General features: G+C 40.6%; 1 protein-coding gene across 2 annotated transcripts in view; it reads left to right on the plus strand.

The window, feature by feature from the left end:
• LOC115769984 (formin-J) overlaps nucleotides 1-23,240 on the plus strand; it is a 36,819-nt gene that overhangs the window by 3,253 nt on the left and 10,326 nt on the right. The window contains exons 2-3 of one of the 2 annotated variants that reach the window (XM_030715045.1): nucleotides 17,492-17,926; nucleotides 17,984-18,158. In XM_030715045.1, the coding sequence (XP_030570905.1) occupies nucleotides 17,744-17,926; nucleotides 17,984-18,158 (358 nt within the window). In that variant the 5' untranslated portion in view covers nucleotides 17,492-17,743. Of the gene's footprint in view, nucleotides 1-17,463; nucleotides 17,927-17,983; nucleotides 18,159-23,240 lie in introns of those variants that run through there. The other variant, XM_030715046.1, reaches the window with a different exon arrangement.

Raw genomic sequence — 23,240 nt, forward strand, 5'->3', positions numbered from 1 at the left:
TTCTCGTTATAACTCCATTCGATATATGAATTTGTGCACTTGCTATTCCGAGCTGGCAGTAATATGCCCCATGGGTTGCCCACTGCTGCAGTCTTTGTTTTACGTCAACAAACCAAATCGAGTATACGACTTAAAAAGAAAAGAAAAAATGGCAACAGCAACAACAACAACAACAACAACACGTCAAATAAAAAAGCTGCCCCGCGTTATACGCTGTCCAACCTACAACGACGACGACGATGGCGACGTTCTTTGCATTGGCGGCAGCTGCTGCCGCTTAGAAACTAACCACATAGCAGCAGCAACAACAACTAACAACTAACAACCAACAAGCTACAACAACAACCAACACAATTGCAGCGCCTCAGCCTCTGGCTCTGCCTCAGCCTCTGCCAGAAGCCAGCCGCTTATTTAATATGCAAATGAGCGCATAAAAGCAATTCATTGCAGGGGCAGGGCGCGCACTAGAAGAGAGAGAGAGAGAGAGAGAGAGAGAGAGAGAGAGAGAGAGAGAGAGACGGGGGTAGCGGGGAGCTTAGTTATTTGTTAAACAATAAATAAAAAAAATGGCAAATGCAAAAAAATAAACACACACTCGCACACACACGTACAGAAGCTTAAGTATATAATTGTTATTCAGCTGCTGATGAGGAGGATGCGCTGTTGGCAACTGAATTGTTAGCTGATGTTCACTTTGTTGTTGTTGCAGTGGTTGTTGCAGTGGTTGTTGTTGTTGCATTTGTTTTTGCCAACTGCCCACGCAGCAATGCTTTGATGTGGCAATAAGCGATAATTATGCGAGCGCATACGCGGCGTATGAGTAATTTGTGTGTATGCAATTAGAAGTAAGCGCCGACGTCGACGTCGACGCCGACTGCGGCGTGTGTTGAAGCGTGCAAATTACAAGAATTAATCGCAAAACAACAACAACCACCAGCAAACCACAAAAAGTAATAACAAATGCGGCCAGCGAAAAAAAAAACGCGCGTTGAAAAGAACATTTAAGAAATAAAAATCCAAGCAACTTGACAAAACGCTGTGGGTGTTGTGTGTAGTGCCTGTTCCTGTTGTTGTTGTTGTTGTGGTGCCCACGTTTAAAATTAATAATAAAGTACGCAGCACAAGCAACAACAACAACAACAACCATACAAGAGTTGGCACTGAAACAGCAGCTGCGACGTCGCCTCGTTGTAAGAATTTTCGTTGTCAAGCTGATTGTTGTAGTTGTTGTTGCTCTTGTTGCTGTTGTTGTTGTTGTTGTTGTGCGCAGCATACAAAACATATTAAGGTTCTTTTTTGGAGCAGTAGCAGCTACAAGTCGGGGGTGCGCTCTGGTTAATGCGCCCATCAAATTCCCATAAATCAGCTCATTTAAATATGTGTATGTGTATGTGTGTGTCTCGTGCAACCAGTTGCAATTGTCGCCTCGGTGAAAGGTGCAAATGCCCGTAAATAACAATTGAGCAGCAGCCACAAACTTAAGAATTAACTTCATTTAGTTGTGCCACGGAAATGGAGAACAGCTCGAAACTAACTGCGATTAACTAACCAACATGACTAAGCGCTAAAGTAAAGAGCTCTGCAGGGTTGGAAGCTAATAAGAAAGGGTATTCAAAACAAGCTGTAGGCCTTTAGGTTTAGTTCGTGAATCTGAAACGCGGAACCTGAATATTCAATATTTATAAAAATCAACTTGCATTTAGAATTGAAAGCTCTATGGCAAATATTGCAAGCCTTACATAAAAATGTACGAAAGAACCTTATTTGGAAGATATAACACAATTCTTTCATAATCATTTCTCAATCCCAACCAAATCATTCTAGACAAAATATATAGTTAGATTAGGTTTTGGGTTCTTCTCTTTTCCACTTTGGCTTAAGTTTTGCTTTATGGTCAAAAATGATTCAGAATTTTAGCTGTGAACCGGTTCGCTTCAAACCCGTTTTGCAGCCCTGGAAGTGCGCTTGATTTACGCAATTGAAATCATAATAGATCGTCAGCTGGGCCTGCCTTCTATGGCAAACGAGGTTCAACAGATTCTAATCGTACAACGCGTCGTATGCGTAATTCAAAAGCTGACCCATTGACGCCCACACAGAGCACGAAAACAGAGGCGGGCAATAGGAAATAGCCAAAAAGCCAAGACGTCAGCAGCTCACAAAGTTGTTTCAATTGTTGTCATGTCCATTTAAGCCTTGCCAATTTTGGCAACTTGTCGTGCTGGCCACTTGACGCTGCTGCTGCTGCTGCTGCCGGTGATGATGATTTGACGCCTTTCGGTGAAGCTTGAGAGGAGCATTCCGCCCATACAGCAAATTGTTTCCCATATTAATTTATCATTTAGAAACGATTATATGTTATATAAATGAAATTGCGCGCCCAAAACAAATTAAACTAATAATAGGAAGCGCTTTTCACGCTTTGACCATTGGCTAATTATTGACTTAGTCTTGTTGGGCTTTGTCCGATGCCGACATATGGCAAACATATATATGTATATATATATATATAAGCAGGTCGGGCAGCCTTGCAAATACTTTGCCCAACTAAATACACATTTAGTTTTGCACTTCCGCCATGCGGTTCGCTTTGGTTTTTGTTTTGTTTTCCAACTGCCAACTTTCTAGGCAGCTTTTGCCAATTTGTTTTCCATCAATTTCTAGGGCAGCTCTGGCCAGATTTGGCCATGGTGCCGTCTCGCGTTGATTGCCTTGGCCCGCCTTGTCAACAGGTGAAATTTTTATGCGCCCGCCTAATTTGTCTGACTCGCCATTTTGCATAATTTTCAATATTCCACACACAGCTTTGCATTCTCCACAAAGCACAAAATGAAAAAGAACTCAAAACATATACAAGAAAAATAAATATTGCCTCAAACTTATGTCAAATCAGCGACGAAGGTTGTCCAGACAATTGAGCACAAATCAGCAAAAAAACAAAAGTATTATTTAATGTTATTACCCTGTCGCATAGACAAACAAATCAAAATATTAAAATAAAGTATTTTCAGTTGTCCATAAATAACTCCATTTAAGCATGCGAAGAGAACTATTCAAATTACTAAGAGATCCATAGTTAACCCTAATGATCAAAAGATTGTGATCTACACGGATTTCGCTGGCATAAAATGGAAATGGTAAATTAACAGAAGGAGAGTTAACGAGTCACTACTATAATAATATATGCATTTAAAAAATGTTGTAATAAAGAATATTGGAGACAAATAATTTAAATAGTCGCTCACAAAGTGAGATATAAATAAAAGCACATATATAAAAGTACATGCCAAAATAGAGTTCATTCGTTTGCCAACAGAAATATACAACACTAAGACAATGTATGGAAACCTGTTAACTCACTTGAATACATGAGAATCGCATAGTAGGGCGATACGTTTGTCAGAACTATGCACAGAGACAAAGACAAATGATATTCATGTTTATCCATAGCTTTAAAAAGATCACATATTACGACATTTTTTTTATTTTCATTCTTTAAAATAGCACAATAAATTAGATAGTTTTTTCTTGAATAAACTAGTTTGTGTTATTCACTTTGAAAGATTTAAAGTTCTTCGACTTCCTTTTAAACACATATTAATGAACTACTTTTTGATAATTTCCTTAATCAATTTGAGCAGCTCACGTGAACGTTAAGTAGCTCATTAAATTACATAATTATGTTTATGTCATCATAATGATGTTATCTAATCAATACGAAAAAGATTTGAGATTTGAGAGACTAGATCACAAGTGAAGAATTTTAATTGTCTGCTTCCCTGCTGCGGGCAATTTAAACAATTCACGTAGAAGTTGGCTCATTAAATTACATAATTATGTGCATGGCTACAGTTTATCTGCGAAATGATCAATTCGAAAGAGCTCCCAGAAAAACAAAAATGATCGCTGTGCCATGCATAGCTAATTCAGCTGGTTCTTTATTGCCCAATTGCGAGATTTTATGGCGTATAAATATTTATATGATTCGCTAGAGAGACAGAGGCAGAATACGAGAGAGGGGCGAGAGGTAGCTGCTGCAGCTGAGACACATGTCTCAAATTTGTGCTCAAGGTCGCGATCAGTCAAAAACTCAGTTCTTGGAAGATCAGCAGAAGGCGAAGCAGCAGCAGCAGCAGCTACAAATGTTGTCTTCGCCTGCATTTGACGCATTATTAAATTTGTGGAGAATTTATGAGCAAGAGAAACGGAAATTCTCAGCTAATCGCCAGCCGGCGCTAGTTAAAGCGACTTGTGTTTACAATGCAAACCGATCGCAAATTCTCGACAAACTCTCGAGTGCGCTCTTCGAGCGTTTGCGGCGGCGCCTTTGGGCCTGGGCTCGGGCCCGTTTGTCGTTGTCTGATTTGCGGTTGAGCTTGCGGCTTGGCGCTGGCTGCCTCGACTGTGTTCTGCTAAACCCAAAAAAAGTATGAAAAAAATCGATCGTCTATTGATTTGCATCTATATAGAGCCAAGCAAGGCACTTAAGCGGCGAACTTGTTTCACCTACATTATTTTCGTTTCCGCAGCTGCGTGTGCGGCTCCAAGTGCCATACGTATCTGTATCTGTGTATCTGTATCTTAGTTTTGTGCTCGCATACACTGCTCGAAAATGCGCACTCAAAGCATGCCAAAAGTGTACGGGCCACAGGTCCAAGGTTCAGGCTGCCAACTGAACTTTGATACCAGGGCCCAAAGTCTCTTTAATGTTCTGACGGATTAATGTTACAAAGCTGATCAAAAAACTTGCGCCTCATTAGAATTGTCATCGATCAATTAGCGATCGCCCCACACCCAATGCGGCGGCCCAGCTGTAGGGAACGAGGACAGTTCCAATGTCGCTGGCCGCTGCAACGGTACACAACAAAAAATAATAATAATAATAATTTATGCGAATTACAATAATTCAAAGTGCTGTTTAAATAATTCACAACAACAATTGTGTGCAAACAAAGCTCTTGTGGCTTTAAAAGTGCGTAAATTTGTTGCCGTTGTTGTTGATGTTATTACTTATTTGTTGTTTCCCCATAAATCGAGTGAGTGAGAAACAAAGCAGAAATTGGCAAAGCCAATGCCGTTTCGAGAGGTGTTCGTGCGTGCCTGGGATAAGTCTGGTCACAAGACGAACAACGACAGCGACAACGACAACGACGACAACATTAACAACAACAACAACAACAGCAGCAACTCATAAATTCATTTGTTCATTCATTAAGCCAAGCATTTGAACAAAGGGGCTGCTGCGGGTGTTGTGCATAAGGCAAAAGGGTCTTCAAACCATAAAAACAGAACCGAAGGCTACATTTGCTGTCTCTTTAAGCGCAGCAATAACTTTGTAGCTCCATTTAATTGTTTGTTAACATGAAAAGGTGTCAAATATGAATAAAATCAAATCATAAAAGACGCACATCTGAAAATGGAAACACAGCTACTAGATGGATAAATATACGCTTCGTTTGCAATACGGAGGCAAAGGTACATTAAAAACAAACTTAGTCACATTTCTTTTTTATGTGCATCTTTAATTTATCGTTATCATAAGAATCAGCAATTCGAATTTGTTTGAATATTCAAATAATTTGTCATTAAATTCCAATGGAACAACTTTTATGACTTGCAGAACAAGTTTTTTTTCAATAAATTCTCACATTTTCACAATATCGATAAATATCGATTTTGAGAAATAGTTTCTTGTAAAGTATAAACATATTACAAATACTATACATCTTGTATACCTTCCCCGAATCCTCGAAAACTTTTAAGGCTAGAGCGTTGCGCTTTGGTATACATGCACATTTTTATGCCAGAAGCAAGTCTTGAAAGTATCAAAAAGATCGGACTAGAAAAACTGGAGTTACTTAAGACTACACTACCCAAACCTAGAGCGACGCACGGAGAGTTTTGGTGAGCTCTATTATTGCATTACTTTTGAAAAGCAGCTCTTGCTTATCAGTTCATTTTCAAAGATTGCATATCCATAAGTCAATCTCCGCTGTATTAATGGCTCTAAGTAATCCATTGACTGAGGCCAAAAGCATCTACGACTCCTCTAGCGCTATTGGTCGGGCATTTATGGGTCACGCTATCCAAAAACGGGCAGTAAGCGACAGCTGCAGCTGACGTTAAGTGTTGAGTGTTCAGTTTGTTGTCTATGCGCAACACGTACGCGGATATCCGTGCTCAATCCGAATCCCAAATCCCCCCAATTGTAATTAAACACGCTAAGCGGGCGAGAAGCCGTGTGTGGGGGGGGGGGGGGGGGGGGGGGGGGGGGGGGGGGGTAAGGAGCGGTTGTGGGAGTCGCCACTAGCTGCAGGGCAAGTCGAGTTAACGGCGCCTATCAACAGACCCATCTATCGACTCGTATGTGCTCCATCAAATTGAAATTATGCACAGCTGATCGACAGACCGACAGCTAGACAGTTCGACAGTTGGAGCGGGAGATCACTCGCTTATGCAATGGGTCTGGGAATGGGAATGGAATTGGGAATCAACGGCGACGCTGCTGACAATTGTAGACGGCTAATAACTTTGACGAACAGTGAGCAAAGCCGAAGCCTACAGATCACTGATCACTGATCACCGATCACTGATCACACTCTCTTGCTGGCTCTCAGCGAGATGCAAACACTTCCTCGAGCAAACAAGCAGCCAAGTTGTCTGTTTGGCCATGTAACAGCTACAAAAATAATTTACACAAATAAATCAAAGTCATAAAATCGCATGGAGCTGGAGCTCAAGCTGAAGCTAAAGCTGAAGCTGGAGCAGACGGACAAGATCGTCGACTGTTGATTGAAGATTTGAAGATCAGCGATTTGTTGAGAGTTGTTTTTGTTGCTGTTGCTGTAGCTCATTTTGCCATTTGCTATCGCATAAAAGAATTTAATGAAATTTAATGAAAAGTTACACGATCACAGACACGATCCGATCGTTTGTCTACACTTTGTTGCAATCGCTGCTGTCGCTGTTGCCGCTGCTGCGATATGAATATGAATTTGTCTCTAGGACATTTTCGCAATTAATTGAATTATCGTCGTGAATGGCAAAGGCAGCGTTGCGACCAAACGATTTGCTGGACGATGTGCAATCAAATGTTGATTAGCCACCGACGATCGCTGGAATCTTTGTGCAGTTTTTCTGCACAAGCGAACGATTGGCAGGTCGGACCCGGGCCCGGGCCCCCTTCGGCTGACTTATGCGCGGCACGTTTTATGGCATTTGGGCTGCAAGAATTCTCTTATGGTTTAGCATTTCATATGGCCAGCCAATCGATCGAGCGATCGATCGTTGGTTGGGTGTGGCAGAGACACACACACACACACACACTGAGATCGACAGACAATTGCGATTCACTTGCCACAGAGAAGCGGCAAGAGCTCGTGTTAAGGTTAAAGCAAAACTCGTCAAAGCTATTAAATTCAGCCACGCTCCATTAGATGCGGCGGCTGCGCAGTCAGCGTCATTTACGCCTAATTAAACAAATTATTGCATGTTTATGCAGCAAGTGCCAGCAAATTGTAAGCGTTTCGCCAGCGCGCATTGCGCATACGCCATGTGGCCCAGGAAATCTCACAATGAAATCTTAATTGTAAGACAATCGTCATATGCTAAGAAAACACATTGTTCATAAATAGCGCAAAACACCAACCAAAAGCCAAGCAACAAACAATGCAAACAACAAACAGCAACAAATTACAACAACAAAATGCAAAAAAAAAAAAATAAATAAAAAGACTACAAAAATATTAAGTTACAAGCTGGCTTACAAGTTCACGAGCCAACAACAAACATGAATGGAAAATAAAATGCTTTGCCTCGCCGAAACTTGAATGCCCTACGAAAAATTGAAGACAATCTCACGAAATATTAAATTGTTTAACAAATAATATACATATGCAGGTTTTGTGCAGGGCTGCGAATCAAGGAACTTTTACAAACTTTAAAAAATTGAATTTATAATTTTTGATATCATTCCGCTAACTCCTCAATAAAGTTAGTTTCTGTCTTATGTTGCTTAGTATTCAGCTTGGGGAAAACTTATAAAACTTATATTTTATGATATCAAAGCTAACTCTTCAATAAAGTCTTTTGTCTTAATTTGATTGAAGTTCAGTTAGGATTAAATATTCCTTAAATAATCACAAATCTTAGGAAATTCTTTAAAGCTGCCAATGTGTACAATATTCCCTATTCCCATTAAGAGCTTATGATAATGAACAATAAAAATTGCAATTTTCAATAATTATAAGAGAAAAACTATTAAAGCTAGCCCGTTCAAAGTTCCCTTCATGTTCAGTTCTTAACTGCGAGCTCTGCAAGTCGCTAGGCACAAGAATTAGACATTTCTATAGCTAATTTTGTTAATAAGGCAATTAAAGCTCTATAAACAAATAAAAGGTCTGTGCATTCTTTTCGTTAACATATTTTGCAAGCTGCCTGAACGACTTGAGATGCCCTCGTCAAAGTTGAAGATACTTTGTAAAGACAACAAAAGCAAAGCGAGTGGTGCTGTGGGCGATTCGGCTGCCTGGAGATTGCCGCTCAGCTGTCCTCGTCTTTGTCTCCCATTTCGCTGTGTGTGTGTGCCCCAAAAAGCCAACAACAATGTAATGTTGGCCAACTAATTCGCCTGTCACGTGGCGCTGCCTGCGCCCCTCTGAAAATGGGAGCAATCTGCGCAGCTAATTTTCAATGTGCAGCTCATGTAGTTCAAGTTCGAGTTGGCACTGTGCGCGCATTGCGCAAGCTGTTAGCCAGGCCAAAAGGTAAAAGTAACACACACAAGCACACACACACACACACACACACACACGCACACAATCCCTGCTTACTCAACAGACAGCTCCAGACCTTTGGCAGCGCCTGCTCTAGCTGGCCTTTAATCTCTGACTCGCTGTCATTTGGCTTGCAATTTTCACGCTTGTCATTTGATATCTCATTTTTTGTTCAGATTTAATTTATGCGTTTGTTTGTGCTTTGTCTAAAACAACAGCAAGTGCAGCTTTTATTTATACTTATAATATCTAGGCTTTGCTAGAGATCTGCAAAATGTTGAACTTACATAAATGGCAGCTTGTTTCCCAGTGCCTCGTTTCGTTCTAGCATGCCAGCAAAAGTTCGACATTGGGCCTCTGTATTATTCGTGTGTGACCCAAAGACCCAGCTAAACTCAGTCCAAGCCCCAGGTTCTAGGCATGACTCAACGGTTGTGTGGGCGTTAAACGCGCCTAATCTAGCAGCTAAATATAGTCAACAGATGTTCAGAGTAGATAAACTTTTAACACATGATGAATGCCGCATGCGGAAGTACAAGTTTGGATGCGCCGCAGTCAAAGATACAAGATACAAATGTATCTGAAGGACAAATAGCTGAGCGTGAGTGCCACGCAAAAACACAAAAAGCAAGAAACTGTGGCAAGAATCGCACCCAAATCCAAATATATACATATATATATAAATATATAGAAAAAACTAAGCTGACTAATCAGAAACAGAGACCTGATCTCTTTGCTGAATGAAGTGAGGAAAATAATTTGCCGAGGAGCCCACACACAGTACAGAAAATAAAAATTGAAAAAAAGGCAAAAAAGCAACGGCAACTGAAACCACAAGTCAATGTCAGGCGCACAGTGGCGGCATCTATGGGCCTGTAGCGGCGATTCAGATAACTAATAATAATAGACAAATATTATATGAATCACATTCAAAAGTAAATGTGGGCACATCTAAGTCTTAAGGAGAGGGCGATGGTGTAGCGGGGGCTTTTGCTGAACTTTAGTGTTTTGACAATTCAAAGTTAAGGTCAACAAGGGATTTGAAATGCTGCAGTGCGTGGGACTGTGTGTGCTTTTGCCGGTGCATTGAACCTGAGTTTTTTGTTTGAATTTGTTGGCCAAAAAAAAAAACTGAACCGATCTGAACCGAGCATAATTAGCGTTCATTGTGCGCGTTTGGCCCTGAAAACCGTTTGATATTTGTACTTTGTCATACCGCAAGATTTTTGTGGCACACGATATTTCATTAGCCAGGTGTGTGTGTGTGTGTGTGTGTCCGCAATTTGTTGGCTTGTTAGCTGTCATAAGAGCCAAACATATTTATGCACTTTACAAGAATTTCGAGCAAGTCGCCAGCCGTATTGCAGCTGTACCGCTGCGCCTTGGCTCTATGGCTAGATCTTTATAAACCCGATTTGGTTGTGTCCAATATAACTTTCGCTTTTCCGTTGTGCAAACGTGCATGAAAATTGGACATTAGCGCCTCATCTTTTATAGGCTTACTGACTGACTGACTGACACACAACAGTCCGAACCTGTTCCACTTTTCGTTTCACACTTTGGCGACGATTGCGCAAATATTCCCATAGCTCCCCAGACACAAGAAAACCCCAAAGACAATGCACAAAAACAAATGAAAATAAATAAGAAATGATTCAATGAAGTTGCTTTTCACACATTTCACGGGTTTTTCAACGGTTCCACGTTCCAAGTGCCAAGTCTATTTAAACCAACTGTGAGCTCATCTATGTGACCATTCATAAATTCTCATCAAGGGAGTTGCCACCAGCCCCTGCCACCGCGCTGCGCTGTCAAATGTCAACAAGCGCCACGCGGCGCCCTGAATGAGCCCTAATGAAGAAGTCGTGCATAAAGGGACAACCTTTAAAGCGTCTCCTATGTATGCGAGTGGGTCCATGTCAGAGAGATGACAATGTGACGAAAGCATATTCTTTCTCTTTATGCTGGGCTGCATTATAAAACTGTGCGTAAGTCAACAAATTGATTAATTATAGCTGCGCAGACATAGTTATTTATGTTCTCTGCAATTGAATAAATTATCATGGCTGCAAGCCCAAAAATAAAAAAAATTATTATTAGCTCGTTTCCCGGTTCGCACCAATGCCGCGCCTTTATTTCCGGTTCGCGAACCTGCTTTATCAGATCCATGAACCCAGTTTCGACAAGAACTTTGTTGATAAACATTTTTCTCACTTTTCATTTAAGTTAGAAGTTTAAGTTAAAATTAAAAATATCTTATGGACACACTTCTGAACGTCGACTAAAGTCAAATAATAGAGTCTAAATTAAACATTTTAGCTTAATAGTTTTTGTTTAAAACCAGCGACCTTTATGGGTCGGTTTCTGTTTAAAATTTTGGAAGCTTGTTCGATTGATATTAAAAAGCAAAATATAAATTTCATGCTAAAAACTATTGCAAATTTCTAACTTTTACTATACTATGTTTTTATATCGAAAGATATTGTACTGATAGATAGCATATCTTTATATCCATAGCTAACAATGATTAAATCCCAAATACTTTTCACTTCTCCTCGGCTAAGTTAGGAGCTGCCTTTTGACAGCTTCCACTCACGATCCTAACACGTGCTCATCGCTGGCCCCAGCAGTAACCCATATCTAAATGCATATTACTATATATGTTTGTAGATAAAAGCACGTAGACTTTGCATGAGGAGCTGGTGGTTGCTGGCCTTTGTTAGGTTTTTGTGGTCAGTCGGAGCAGACGACAAAGTCAGCCTCATCAAGAGGCAAAACCCACGCATTTTAATTTATTTATACTTATTTTTTCTCTCTTACTAGTCGAGGTCCGTGGGTTGCGTTTTATATGTTTATATTTTATTTCTGTATAATTTGTGCAGTCAAATGTTCTTTGTTGAACAACAATAAAACATTTAACTTAAGGTATTTGTCTTGTTGTTGTTGCCGATTATTTGTTTTTTTTTTTCGGCAGTTTGACAGCTGTCGAAGACGCCTACGATGCAACCACACTCGAGTTGAGACTCTGCTTGACCAGCTGTGAGCTGTTAATTAAGGCATTAATCGTTGTAATGCCACAGAGGGGCGTACACTGCCACGCCCCAAATTGCTCAATTTGCCAGGCAACTTGACCTTCAATCGATGCAACCTCAATCTCACTGTGCCATGGAATTATCCTCAAAAACCAAAAAAAAAAATGGTTAACAACTCAAGTGCAAGTGAGTGGCATCGAGTGGGTTAGCGAGTGTTGCAAGGCGGTAGGGGGGAGGGGGTCAGAGTTGTCTTTTCTACTCGTTCCATGAATGAGTCGCATCGGAGTTGCATTGAATTGCATTGCGTATGGCAATCGCATAAAATAAAAATATATAAAGGCAATAAAATGTATCCCAATTTCAAGTACGCGACATCTCGACTCGGCTTTTGTATTTTTAGCGCATATTGAAAACATATCAAAACGAACAACGTACAGCAACAACAGCAACAACAACAACAACAACAACAACAACAGCTATCGACAACTGCCACATGGAGCTGTAAAGATGTTTTTACCGATTTTAGAAGTCATAAGGTCAATGCTGAGTGCGCCAAGCGCCAAGATCGTGTTTTGATTGGGATTCGTTTTCGTTGTCATCGTTGTTGTTGCCGTTTGCTGTTGCTGTTGTAGAAGTTGCTGTTGCCGTTGTTGTTGTTGTTGCCGTTGCTGGCGTCGTCTGTTGTCAAGTGTTATGACTCGTCCACTGCGCCTGTCCATCTGTCTGCGTTAGTTTAAAGCTGCAGCAAACAAAGCGGCTTCTCTGTGCTTGTGGGTTCCCAGACAAATCCCAGCACTTTATTAATGTTGCTGTCGTCGCTGCTGCTGTTGTTGTTGTTGTTGTCGCTGTCGTTGTTGTTGATAAGCCAGCAACAACAAGCACAATGCAGCAGTGAAATGAAAATGTACATCAACATAAAGTTGCCCATAGATTGGACATGCGTTCATAAATGGCATGTCTGAATGGATTATGCGTAATTTAAATGTGCTTCTCACAGCAAAAAAACTGACCCGGCTCTTGGCAGGAAAAACTAAGACAAACCTCAAACTATCTGTCTTAATCGAACTTAGTCTTAATTTAAACGAAGTATTCATTAGTTAGCAATTAGTTTGCTTCAGCCTAAAATTCTTGCGTCTGGTTTCTTATATCCTAGGGCCCAAGTTTTGGTTTGAGTCTTTGTTCTTTACGAGTTTCAATGCAATAATTTAATTGTCATAAATATCATATATATTTTAATTTAAAAAAATGCCCTGAAAGTAATTCACTCTTATGCCATACTATCTATTTTATTTAATTGGAAAATATTTGACATTTAATATGGTTTAATGCTTAGATAGTTAGTCTGGCTAGTTTTGTTTGAGGCTCGGTTCATTGTAAATATAATTCGAAATCAGGACTTAACCGGTTCACTTAAAATCCGGTTAGGCGCCTTGCCTAAAAGTCTTAGCTATTTCAAACATATTATTTCGATTTTTAAGCCAATCTAAATGTTTGTCTACGATTTTCTCAGCTCCTGTTTCTATATGATGTAATTTAAAATATATGTAAATAATTACTTAGAGCTCGCAGAGCTGTTGTGTGCCTAGACCTCCATAGACCTTCTAGTTTATTGTGAGGGTGCGAGTTTTTTCCATTCAGTCGCTCAATGTTGCGTTTAACAGTTTTTTGTGTTGTTCAATCAACAATCTTGGATTTATCAGTTAACAGCCAGTTATAGGCTATTGTTAAGTACAAACACTTTGCTCAATGAGCATTTATTTAATGTTTTATACACATATTTGTTGTGGGCACAAATCAAAATGCAAATTCGTTGCGGCTGCCGGCTGCAGGTCGTAAAAATTCAATAAAAGATTATGAAAATTGTGCAGGCAACGGCAGCAACAGCAGCAGCAGCGGCAACAATAACCATAACAACAACAAATGCGGCAACACCAACACCTGAGTTTTTCGAACTCAGAAAAAAAAAACTTGGGACACACCCGTAGAAAATTAATAGAAAATGGGCGACGGCCACTTTGAAGAGGCTGCAGCTTCCATTTGCTGCAATTTGTTACAGGTGGCAAGCGGGCGGCAGCAACAACAACAATGAAAACAACAACAAAAGCAACAAAAACAACAACAACAATATAAACAGCAGCAACGACCTTGCGCTTATTGCGACAGTTCTGCCAGCGTCGCAGCTGACGCTGGCGCCGCTGCTGGCGTTTGCTGTTGATAGTTTTGTAAATCTGATCAGCATTTGATACCCTTCCTAGAGGGTATTATAATATTGTCACAAAGTATGTAACGCTTAGTAAGAGGTGTCGTTGACCTCGTTAAGTATATAACTTCTTAATCAGTATAAAAAGTTAACACTATATGCTATATATATGACTATATATAAGCAAAATGATATCAACACCAGAATATTATAAATAATGATAAAAAGAAACTTGTGCATAATAAACTCACCTGTGTTCCCAGATAAATCAATCAATATCCGCGAAATTTTAATAAACATTTTTCCTGATTTATCTGCAAGAAAATGAATACAATATTTATTATATATAATTATAAATGATAGAAACATTTGATATGAAAAAAACTTTAGCTTAAAAGTATGTAACTCTAAGTTATTTGTCCATAAGGGTATTTAATCTTTGACTCTTTCTTGATCACGTTTTACCCAGATCTTGTGAAGTTTATACACATAACTGTTGTCTAGTGTCCCACGTGGCGTATGCTTGATTTGTGAACAAGCCCAAAAAATTCGAAATTCATAATGAAATTTAGTTAAACGATATGCGGCATTCCCGAGTGCACTTTGCACAACATTTAATCACATTAGCAGTCCGTGAATTTGTAAAAGAGCCCGAGCATAATTTATACATAACATTCATTATTAAAATGTCGCTAGACATTGAAAGCGACAACAGCCACACGAGCAGTGAGACAGATGGACAGAGTGGGGGAGCAGGGGAATAGACAGATTGGGGGGGACAGACTGTGAGACATACAACAAATGTTCGTTGAGCATTGAAAAGTTTTGAAATTCGTGAATTATTACTTGCACTTTAACTTGGCTGCGAGCGAGGCGATGACGATGAAAATATTTTACAATCTCAGCGCCTGCCAATTTGTATGTGTGTGTGTGTGTGTGTGCGAGTGTGTGCCAGTGTGTGAGTGTGTTAGTGGTTGACATTTTATAGACAGGCGACGGCGACACCGAGTCGCCACCTGTCGCCCGCTTGTTGGCCAGGGGCGGAGTTGCAGGAGACAACTCCAATATGACAAAGCCATTTGCGCCTGTCAACGCCCCGCAATTGTCGCCAGTCGTGCCTTAAGCCAAGATAAATGAGCCGAGGCTAAAACTCCAAAAAAAAAAAACCGCGCAACAAGCCAAAAACAGAACCGACAAAAGAAAAGAACTTTGCACCTTTGACAAAATTCTAATTAGCCTCTCGCGAGAGTTCATTAACATTTTAGTTGACATTTTGTGACTGTGCGTGTGTGTATGCGTGTGTTTGTGTGTGTGTGTGTGTGTACTCTTCCCAAGCCGTTTCCGCTTGGGTTCGTGCTGCCAACTCTGTTTACAATTCAATTAAACTCGCATTTTGCGTTGCTCTGCTTTGCATAAAACAAATTGACAATAAATATTTCTGCAATATTGCCACATTTGACTAGTAAACTACGTCTCCGGGCCTAATGGAACCGGTTTGACCGATAAGCATTTTATTTAGCGGTCTATAAAACGCGCGTATATAGCTCTATATATATAGAGAGAGGAAGAGAGAGGCGAAGGGGGAGATAAAGAGAGAGAGCGAGCATCGGCTGCTGTGCGGGTGTTGTGCTAAATTGACGTGCCTATTAGTTGATACAAAAGTTTAAGCAGCAGCTTAACTACACTGTGCAACATAATTCTGAATAAACAAAGATTATAAGCACCTTCATTGTAAATATCCCAACATTAAAAACATATCCCCATAAGCTACACAACATTGTAACTAGACTTTGCTTTCATAGACTTACGCTTGGCAGAGATCAGTAGATACTGATCGATTCCATTGCCTAATAAATACAATTGAAGTGAATATCATAAATATTTTAAGCACTTCAAAGTACTCAAGTACTTCAGTAAGCTCAAGTTCAAAGCACGTGCATAACTTAATAATATGATTTGCTAGAGCATCTAAATCTAAAACAGATCAGTTTTGGGACTTCTATTTAATAGTTTTTTTTTAAACCAAACCTTAAACCTTAAAAAGGCGAGCCGAAACTCTAAAAAAAACATATTTCTTTACAAAAAGGTTTTGGTTAGAAATAAAAAAAACTTTCAGAGGGAAACTAGCTTCAAAGAATAAATAACTAATGTATGAAAAGTTGTAGGTCTTTCAATATTTGCTATAGAAGGGGCGAGTGTAGATAAAAAACCGGAACTGTTCCCTAAAAACATTGGGAACTAAATGACAAAGTAAATATAAAGACTAAGCCAGGGTTCAGGGATTGTAGAGAAACAAGCTTTTGCTAAGAGCCCAAAGGCAGATAGTTGGCAAGGAAACTTACTTTTGGTTCACACATTAGTTTATATCTATAAAAAGCTATTTAATTTCAAATTGTATTTGTTGCTTTCAATCACATCAGCTGAACTTAATCGTGTAGCAGAGTGTATGCTTTTAAATATTCATTAGAATTTCAATTAGAAAGACTGCCAAAGAATATGTCAGAAAAATCGCAAAATCGATTGAGAACTTGTTTTTTTCTTTAGAATTTTGTATCTGATTTTTAAAGGTATATTGTCAGGTATGGGATTATCGGATACGCTCGCTGCCGAGCACTTGCGATATCAAATTGGCATATCTAAAGGATGTCATGTTATAAAACCTGTCCATTTATATCTTTATGACATTTTATTCGATTACATTAGCGACGCAGTTTCAAACGTCAAGCAGGGGGAAAAAAATGAAAACAAAACAATATTGTTATAATAATAAATTAAAACATGAGCATTTAGCGCATATACAAATTATAATTTCAAATAGCGCAAAGTGCCACTTGAGACTTTTAACATTTTATCGGCCTTTTTTGTTTGTTGTCGCTTTTGTTGTTGTTGCTTTTGTTGTTTGAAATTGTTGTTGTTTAATATGCGAGAACTTAAATGGCGGGCTTTGGCGGCGATTTGTGCACTTTTCGACGGTTTCATTTGGCAACTAATCGAAGGCGTCGCATGCTTTAAGTGTAAACAAATTAACAAGATCATTTACCATAATTGAGATGCCGATCTCGAAGGCGGAACCCCGACTTAGATTGGAGAACGGGCCATTCCAGCGGCTGCCAGCTTTGATCTTAGCTTACATTTCGGTTTCTTTTTTGTTTTTGTCTTTTTGACCGTCAAAATTGCAGTTGAGAAATCAAAACAATTGTCTCCACCCAGCAGCGCCCTCTGGCGGCGCATTAACCAAACTGAATTTATGGGGTATACTACGTATATGGGCTGGGGTATACGGCGCAGCAGAAGTCAAGATCATAAATTAATTAAGAGCGCTGCACGGACGGCATTTCAAATAGACAAAATATGGGACACTGGCTGACAGGGGCCGGGGGCCGGGGGCAGCTGGGGGCCAGGCTTTCGACCCACAATTGATTGGCCCAATACCAAAGGGTGCACCCCAAGTATCTAATGCAATCAGACTATCATCTACTTTACAGATTCAGCGCACGATGAGAGAGGCGTTCGGCATGACGGAAACTGCTTAGGTATTCAATGCGGCGATCGGCACCCAAGTCTCAGTCTCAGTCGCAGTCCCAGCCCCAGTCCAAGTCCAAGAACTGAGAACCTTTGTAACTGGCCGCAACAAATCAATCCATCGAACTGCGTGACAAACTGCGAGCAACCGTACCCTATCAACAAGCCCCTCACCCCGACCCTTCCACACCCACCCCACCGATTATAGGAGCAATATGGACTCACGCATCGGCCTGGATTATATAGTCGAAAATCGTGACTACATTGCCAAGTTGGGCTCTGCCCTAGACACGCAGAATGCGACGGTCAAGAAGCAGGTCTTCGAGCTGCTGTCCGCGCTCTGCGCCTACAGCCCCGACGGCTATGCCCGTGCCATCGAAACTCTCGAGTTTTACAAGGTATAAACTAGCTATATGCACAACCTCCAAATTATTTATAATTATATGCTTGTCTAGAATCTCAAAAAGGAACGTTATCGCTTCAAAATTGTCATCAATGAGCTGGAACTGTCCAGTGCTGCTCCAGCCCCACCGCTGGACTATCAAGCAACTCTGCTGGCCTTCATCAACTGCGTCATCATCTCGGAGCCAAAGCTGCAGGAACGCATACGCATACGCAACGAGTTTATAGGTAAGCAGTTACCCTTATTCCTTCTAAAGACAGTACTCCTGTAGATACTACACTATTTCCAACCATCAAGTTCTCAAAGTTTCATTTAGTGTCAAATCGGTATAGCTTTGCCTAACTATCCGTAACTAAGGAACTGTAAAAGCTAGAATTCTAAAATTTGGTATACATTTACCTCTAATGTCAACTTACTTTCATTAGTTAACTTATCAATGAACTTCATTATTCTTATTTCTAATACATATGATATTTAGGTAACATTTCCCACATCTACCCCTCAGACTACCATTTTATTGTTTACATTTTGTTTGGGTTCTGTTTTGCTTTCTGCCAATGCTGATAACCAAAAGCCATAACGATAAACACATTAGGCCAACCACAAAAAGTCATCAGCCGACCTCCTGTTACCCCAGGTCCCCCCACCTTTTTGGAGTCAACTGTTTTGCCCCTTTTGCTTTGGCTGCTGTCTTCGATTTCATTGATTTGATTGATGTGCCCGCTGATCCGCTGACGGCGCCGCTGTTCGGCGCTGCCCTTGACCATATACCATACACCAAATGCCCGGACGCAGTTGGTTAGCTGCATGTCACAGCCACGCCAGCGACCCTCGGGGCTCACGGAGCTCTCGCGACTCTTTGGGCTCTGGGGGTCGTGGATAATGATAGTTTCAGCATCGGATTTGCTATACAACAAATCACCAAATCGCCTTTGTCTCTTGACGCAATCCAATTGAGTAACCTTAGCACGTGCCAACGATTAGAGGTGCGTCTTTAAAGTTTTCGACTGAAAAATGTCGTCTTAGCAACAGAAAATTGACTCGTGAATTGCCCATACTTAGAATAAAACTCACTACAAAACGTGACTAGGGCTATTTAAGAAATGTTTATGGAATAAACAATTGCTCGGTTAAAGCTGAACGCTATCAGACATATTGTTTACTCTTAGAATTCCCAAGCAGTTAAGGTGCTAAGCATATTTACAGGCTAAGATCACCAAAGAAATATTTTACTTATGCATTTTTCTCAACACATGTCAGTTGTGCTTCACCCCAATAATTTGGCTATAAATTTATCCACTTGCTTAAAATTTAATGTAATTAAATTTAATTTCTTATGGCTGACTGTTAAAAATAATATGAATATTTCTTTTCATGCCCATAAATATATTTCATGTTTATATGCTCATGCTGCCTATTTCGGGGTTATGCCTGGGTCTAACCCCAATATTAAAAGGTTCCCACTGCATTACGACAACAAATTGTTATTTAATTCTGACTTGTCGAGTTGTACTTAAGAGCTCTGCTATATCAACAACACATAGACACATAGTTAAAATGTAATAAGTCGCCTTTTTGCAGTTGTTGACAAACAAGGGGCGCATTCACATCCTGTGCCCGACAGCCTCAGTACCTTGCCCCTGCCGCTGGCCCTGCTCCCATTCGTAGGCCTGTGCAAAGTTCATGAACTGTGCCCGTGCCCCCCCCACCCCATCCGCTACAGACGCAGCCCCATTTGTGCTGAGCTGGAGGCAGTCGTCAACCCACTTCTTATGACTTTGATTGAGCGCAGTTGTGCGTGCGCAGGCGCAGCGACAGCAGCACCGAATGTGGGGAGCACTCGCTGATGCGTTGAATGATGGCTGCACTTGCCACGGGCTGTGGCAGAGGGGATCGCCTTTTTATTGTTCTTAATTAAAATAAATTGAGCTGCGCTTTTTCAGCATTACAAGAAAATAATAAAGCAGCAGTTTTGTCGCAGCGGCGACAAAACGACAAAATCTCTACAGCAAAATGTAAGTCACGCACTGCACCTACAGCGGCAAAACCCAGTCCTCTTTCCCCTCCTCCTCCACCCTCTACCCATGCTCGCTCTTAATAAAGGGGAGTTCGGGTTGGTGGAACATTTCACACATGCAGTTGTTGGCATATCGACTTGAACACATTCCTCAGCGACACATTTGACAAGAAACGGCCGCGTTTTGTTTGGCAATGAGATGATGTATTCAGTTTCAAGGCTGTTGGCCCCCGTAGCACGCCGTGGCTCCGCCCCTGCCCGCCGCGGCCAGCATGTACCAATCTTTGAGTTTCCAGGAACGCCCCAACATCATGATAAATATTTGCATATATTCGATTTAAAGATTCATTCCGTGAAATTTGCTAATGCCACTTAAGTGTCCAATTATTGGATCAGTCTCTCTCTAGAGCTCGTTCGCTCTCTTGAGAATTAGAGATCTTGAGATCTTTGATACGGAATCCGTGCTCGACCCGGTCGAGAGTATTGCCATCATATCTGTTGTATGTCATCTGTCAAGTCCATCGCTGCCGGCTGTGCGGCGTTCATTGATTTATGCCCCATGATTTTCCACATTGGCACGCAAAGTTTTTCATAGTTTTGTTGTTGTTGTTGTTGTTGTTGCTGCTGTTGTGACCGCGCCATAAATTTATTTATTTAACAATTTTCTCATTTAGTTTGCTGGCAAATTTCAATTTCAATTGATTTATAAAGCGTCAACAGCTTAACAATTTACATATAGCCGAACAGAAACAAAAAAAAAAAACCAAAAGCAAATATTCAAATCGAATTGATTTTGATTTCAATTTTTGCTTTGTTTCTTATTCTACTATTTATTATTTTATTTTATTATTTATCTCTTTGTTGTGTGGCGTGTTATTAAACAATTAACTTTGGATTCTTGGGCGTGTTCGCAAATTCCTTGGCTGTAGGGCACAAAAAACAATCTGAAGCTGTTTTTTAGGATCGGTTCTCCCGTTTCTCTAGTCGAGACCTCGACTTCCGAAAAACTGAAACAATGCTCCGGACAAAGAAACTTCAACACACACACACACACACACACATTTTAATTGTGCGCCTTTTATGGTTTTCAATTTCAAATAAATAAAACGACAACGAAACAAAGTCGTAAAATAAAATTATGAACGTCAAGGCGCCAAATAAGGCGAACACAGGGTGGGCAGACTAACGGGTGTAATCATGGCAGGGGGCCAGGGGGAGGGGCAACACAGAAGCTACAACGACTTTCACAAGCATTTTTGTAATTAATTTTTTATTATATTCATTCATACACACACAACAAGTTAATATAAAACATATAAGTTTGTGCGCAAATAAAAGCAGGAGGCGAAAATCAACAAAAACAAGCTTGACCGGAAGTGAGACTTGAGGCGCATTGGGCGGGCAGACCGAGTCCCCAATACCCAGTGCCCAGTACCCAGTACCCAGTACCCAGTGACCAGTGACCAGTCTGCGGTGGGAGTTGGGCCAGTGGCACAAGTTAAGACCAGATACGAAAATCTTGATAACTTGATGACAAACAAACTGGGCAGAGTTTACACGAGAAAACACGCTGCTTAATACATGTTTTTTTAGATAAAATCAATGTAATATGTCTTAAGTGGATCCGACATAATACTAGCTTGATAATGGATCAACAATTTATGGTATTTTACTACTTGTCACTTTGGTCAAGGCATCAAGGAATTAAACAATTTGAGTTTTGTTGTCAAGCGATAGTGAAGATCCTTTCAAGCTCGAAATGGTGTATCATTCTTGGTTAAATAAAATAATCATTTTAAAAAACTATCAAATAATTTGGAGTTAAAAATACGAAGAAAACTTGTTTATGTACAAAGGACACTCTGAGCAGTTTCAGAGTTAATTCGAACTTGCGTCCATTGTGTTTCCTATTTCTTCATATTTTAAAGTCTAGTTTAATTAAAATGACTTTGACAAGTTCAAATTCGATTAATGACCTCATTTTCACAGATCCTTGAGAAAATGTATACTACTTTTGGTTTCCTGGCATTCTTTCGACTAAGTAGCCGGATGTTTGGCCAGTTCCAAGTCACCTTTCTATAGCAAAGTTCAAAGAACAGCAGGGTTTAACAAAAGAATAAATATATTAGTCTCAAAGAAACATAGCTACAAGTTGAGTTTAAAATGTGATTCCCCACACATACATAACAAAATCGAGGCAAAAAAGTAGACTGTCAGAGGGTTATATATCCGGCAGCCATTGCTGTTCATGATTTCATCGATCCACTTCATGTGATACCAGACATCCGTATAGACGGAAGGCAACAGACTGTGGCCGCAGCCGACGTGATAGCTAGTCACGCCATAAACAGTTAGGTTAACCATAAGCGGATCACCGACATCGCCCGGGCAGGGTTCTTCGTCTAGAGTGGAATTCAAGTTGCCGGCGCACATCATTTCCGGCATGAAGGGATGTAGCAATCGCTCGCATATGACACGCTCCTGCAACATGACATCGATAAAGAGAATTCTGGAAGCCAGAGGCCCGCCCTGCAAACAAGGGTAGACATGATTGAAGATCAGCCCAATTTCGCAAAGACAAGTCTAGTGTGAACCTCGTAGAGGCGCCCCCAGCCCATGACCTTGTAGAAAATACCAGTTGTGGGTGGCCCGCGCGGCAAATTCAAAATCCCAATGTGGCGATTGTCCGAGGGCAGCTTATGTTTCAACTTAATGAGCGCAATATTGTTGGTATTATGCACGGTATAGTTTTCGGGCACAAATATCTTCTTGGCCGGCACATGCAGAGTCTGACGACGGACGATCTTTAATCGATTGGGGGTTCCAGCCACAATCAGAATCAATCGACTTCGGTGAACGATCTTACGCTTGCTTTATGAAAAGAATTTCTGCTGGATGAGGGATTACTTTTCATATATCAAAATTCGATGTACCCACTCCATCACACACTTCGCGGAGGTTAGCACATATGTGAGCGATACTATGGAGCCGCCGCAGAAATGATTATCGCCAAAGAATGTGCGCGGCGTACGCGATCTGATGGACACCACATACTTCGCCAGCCCTTCATAGACATCGATGCTATAGCTCGGTGTGGCCAGACGCCGCACACGCTTCTCACCGGCCACAAATTGCTTGCTAAGCGCAGCTAATGACAATATTAGCAAAAGCTGTAAATCGAACAAATTTCTGTATAACATGACAGTTATACAATACACAAAGCTGACGTTGACTAGAGATACTTTGTCTACACTAGGGTATTACGAGGGTATTTAATTTGATTATATTCCTA

Source organism: Drosophila novamexicana, unplaced genomic scaffold (genome assembly GCF_003285875.2).
Source record: "Drosophila novamexicana strain 15010-1031.04,08,12 unplaced genomic scaffold, DnovRS2.1 tig00004554-arrow-pilon, whole genome shotgun sequence".
In the NCBI taxonomy this organism is placed as follows: domain Eukaryota; kingdom Metazoa; phylum Arthropoda; class Insecta; order Diptera; family Drosophilidae; genus Drosophila; species Drosophila novamexicana.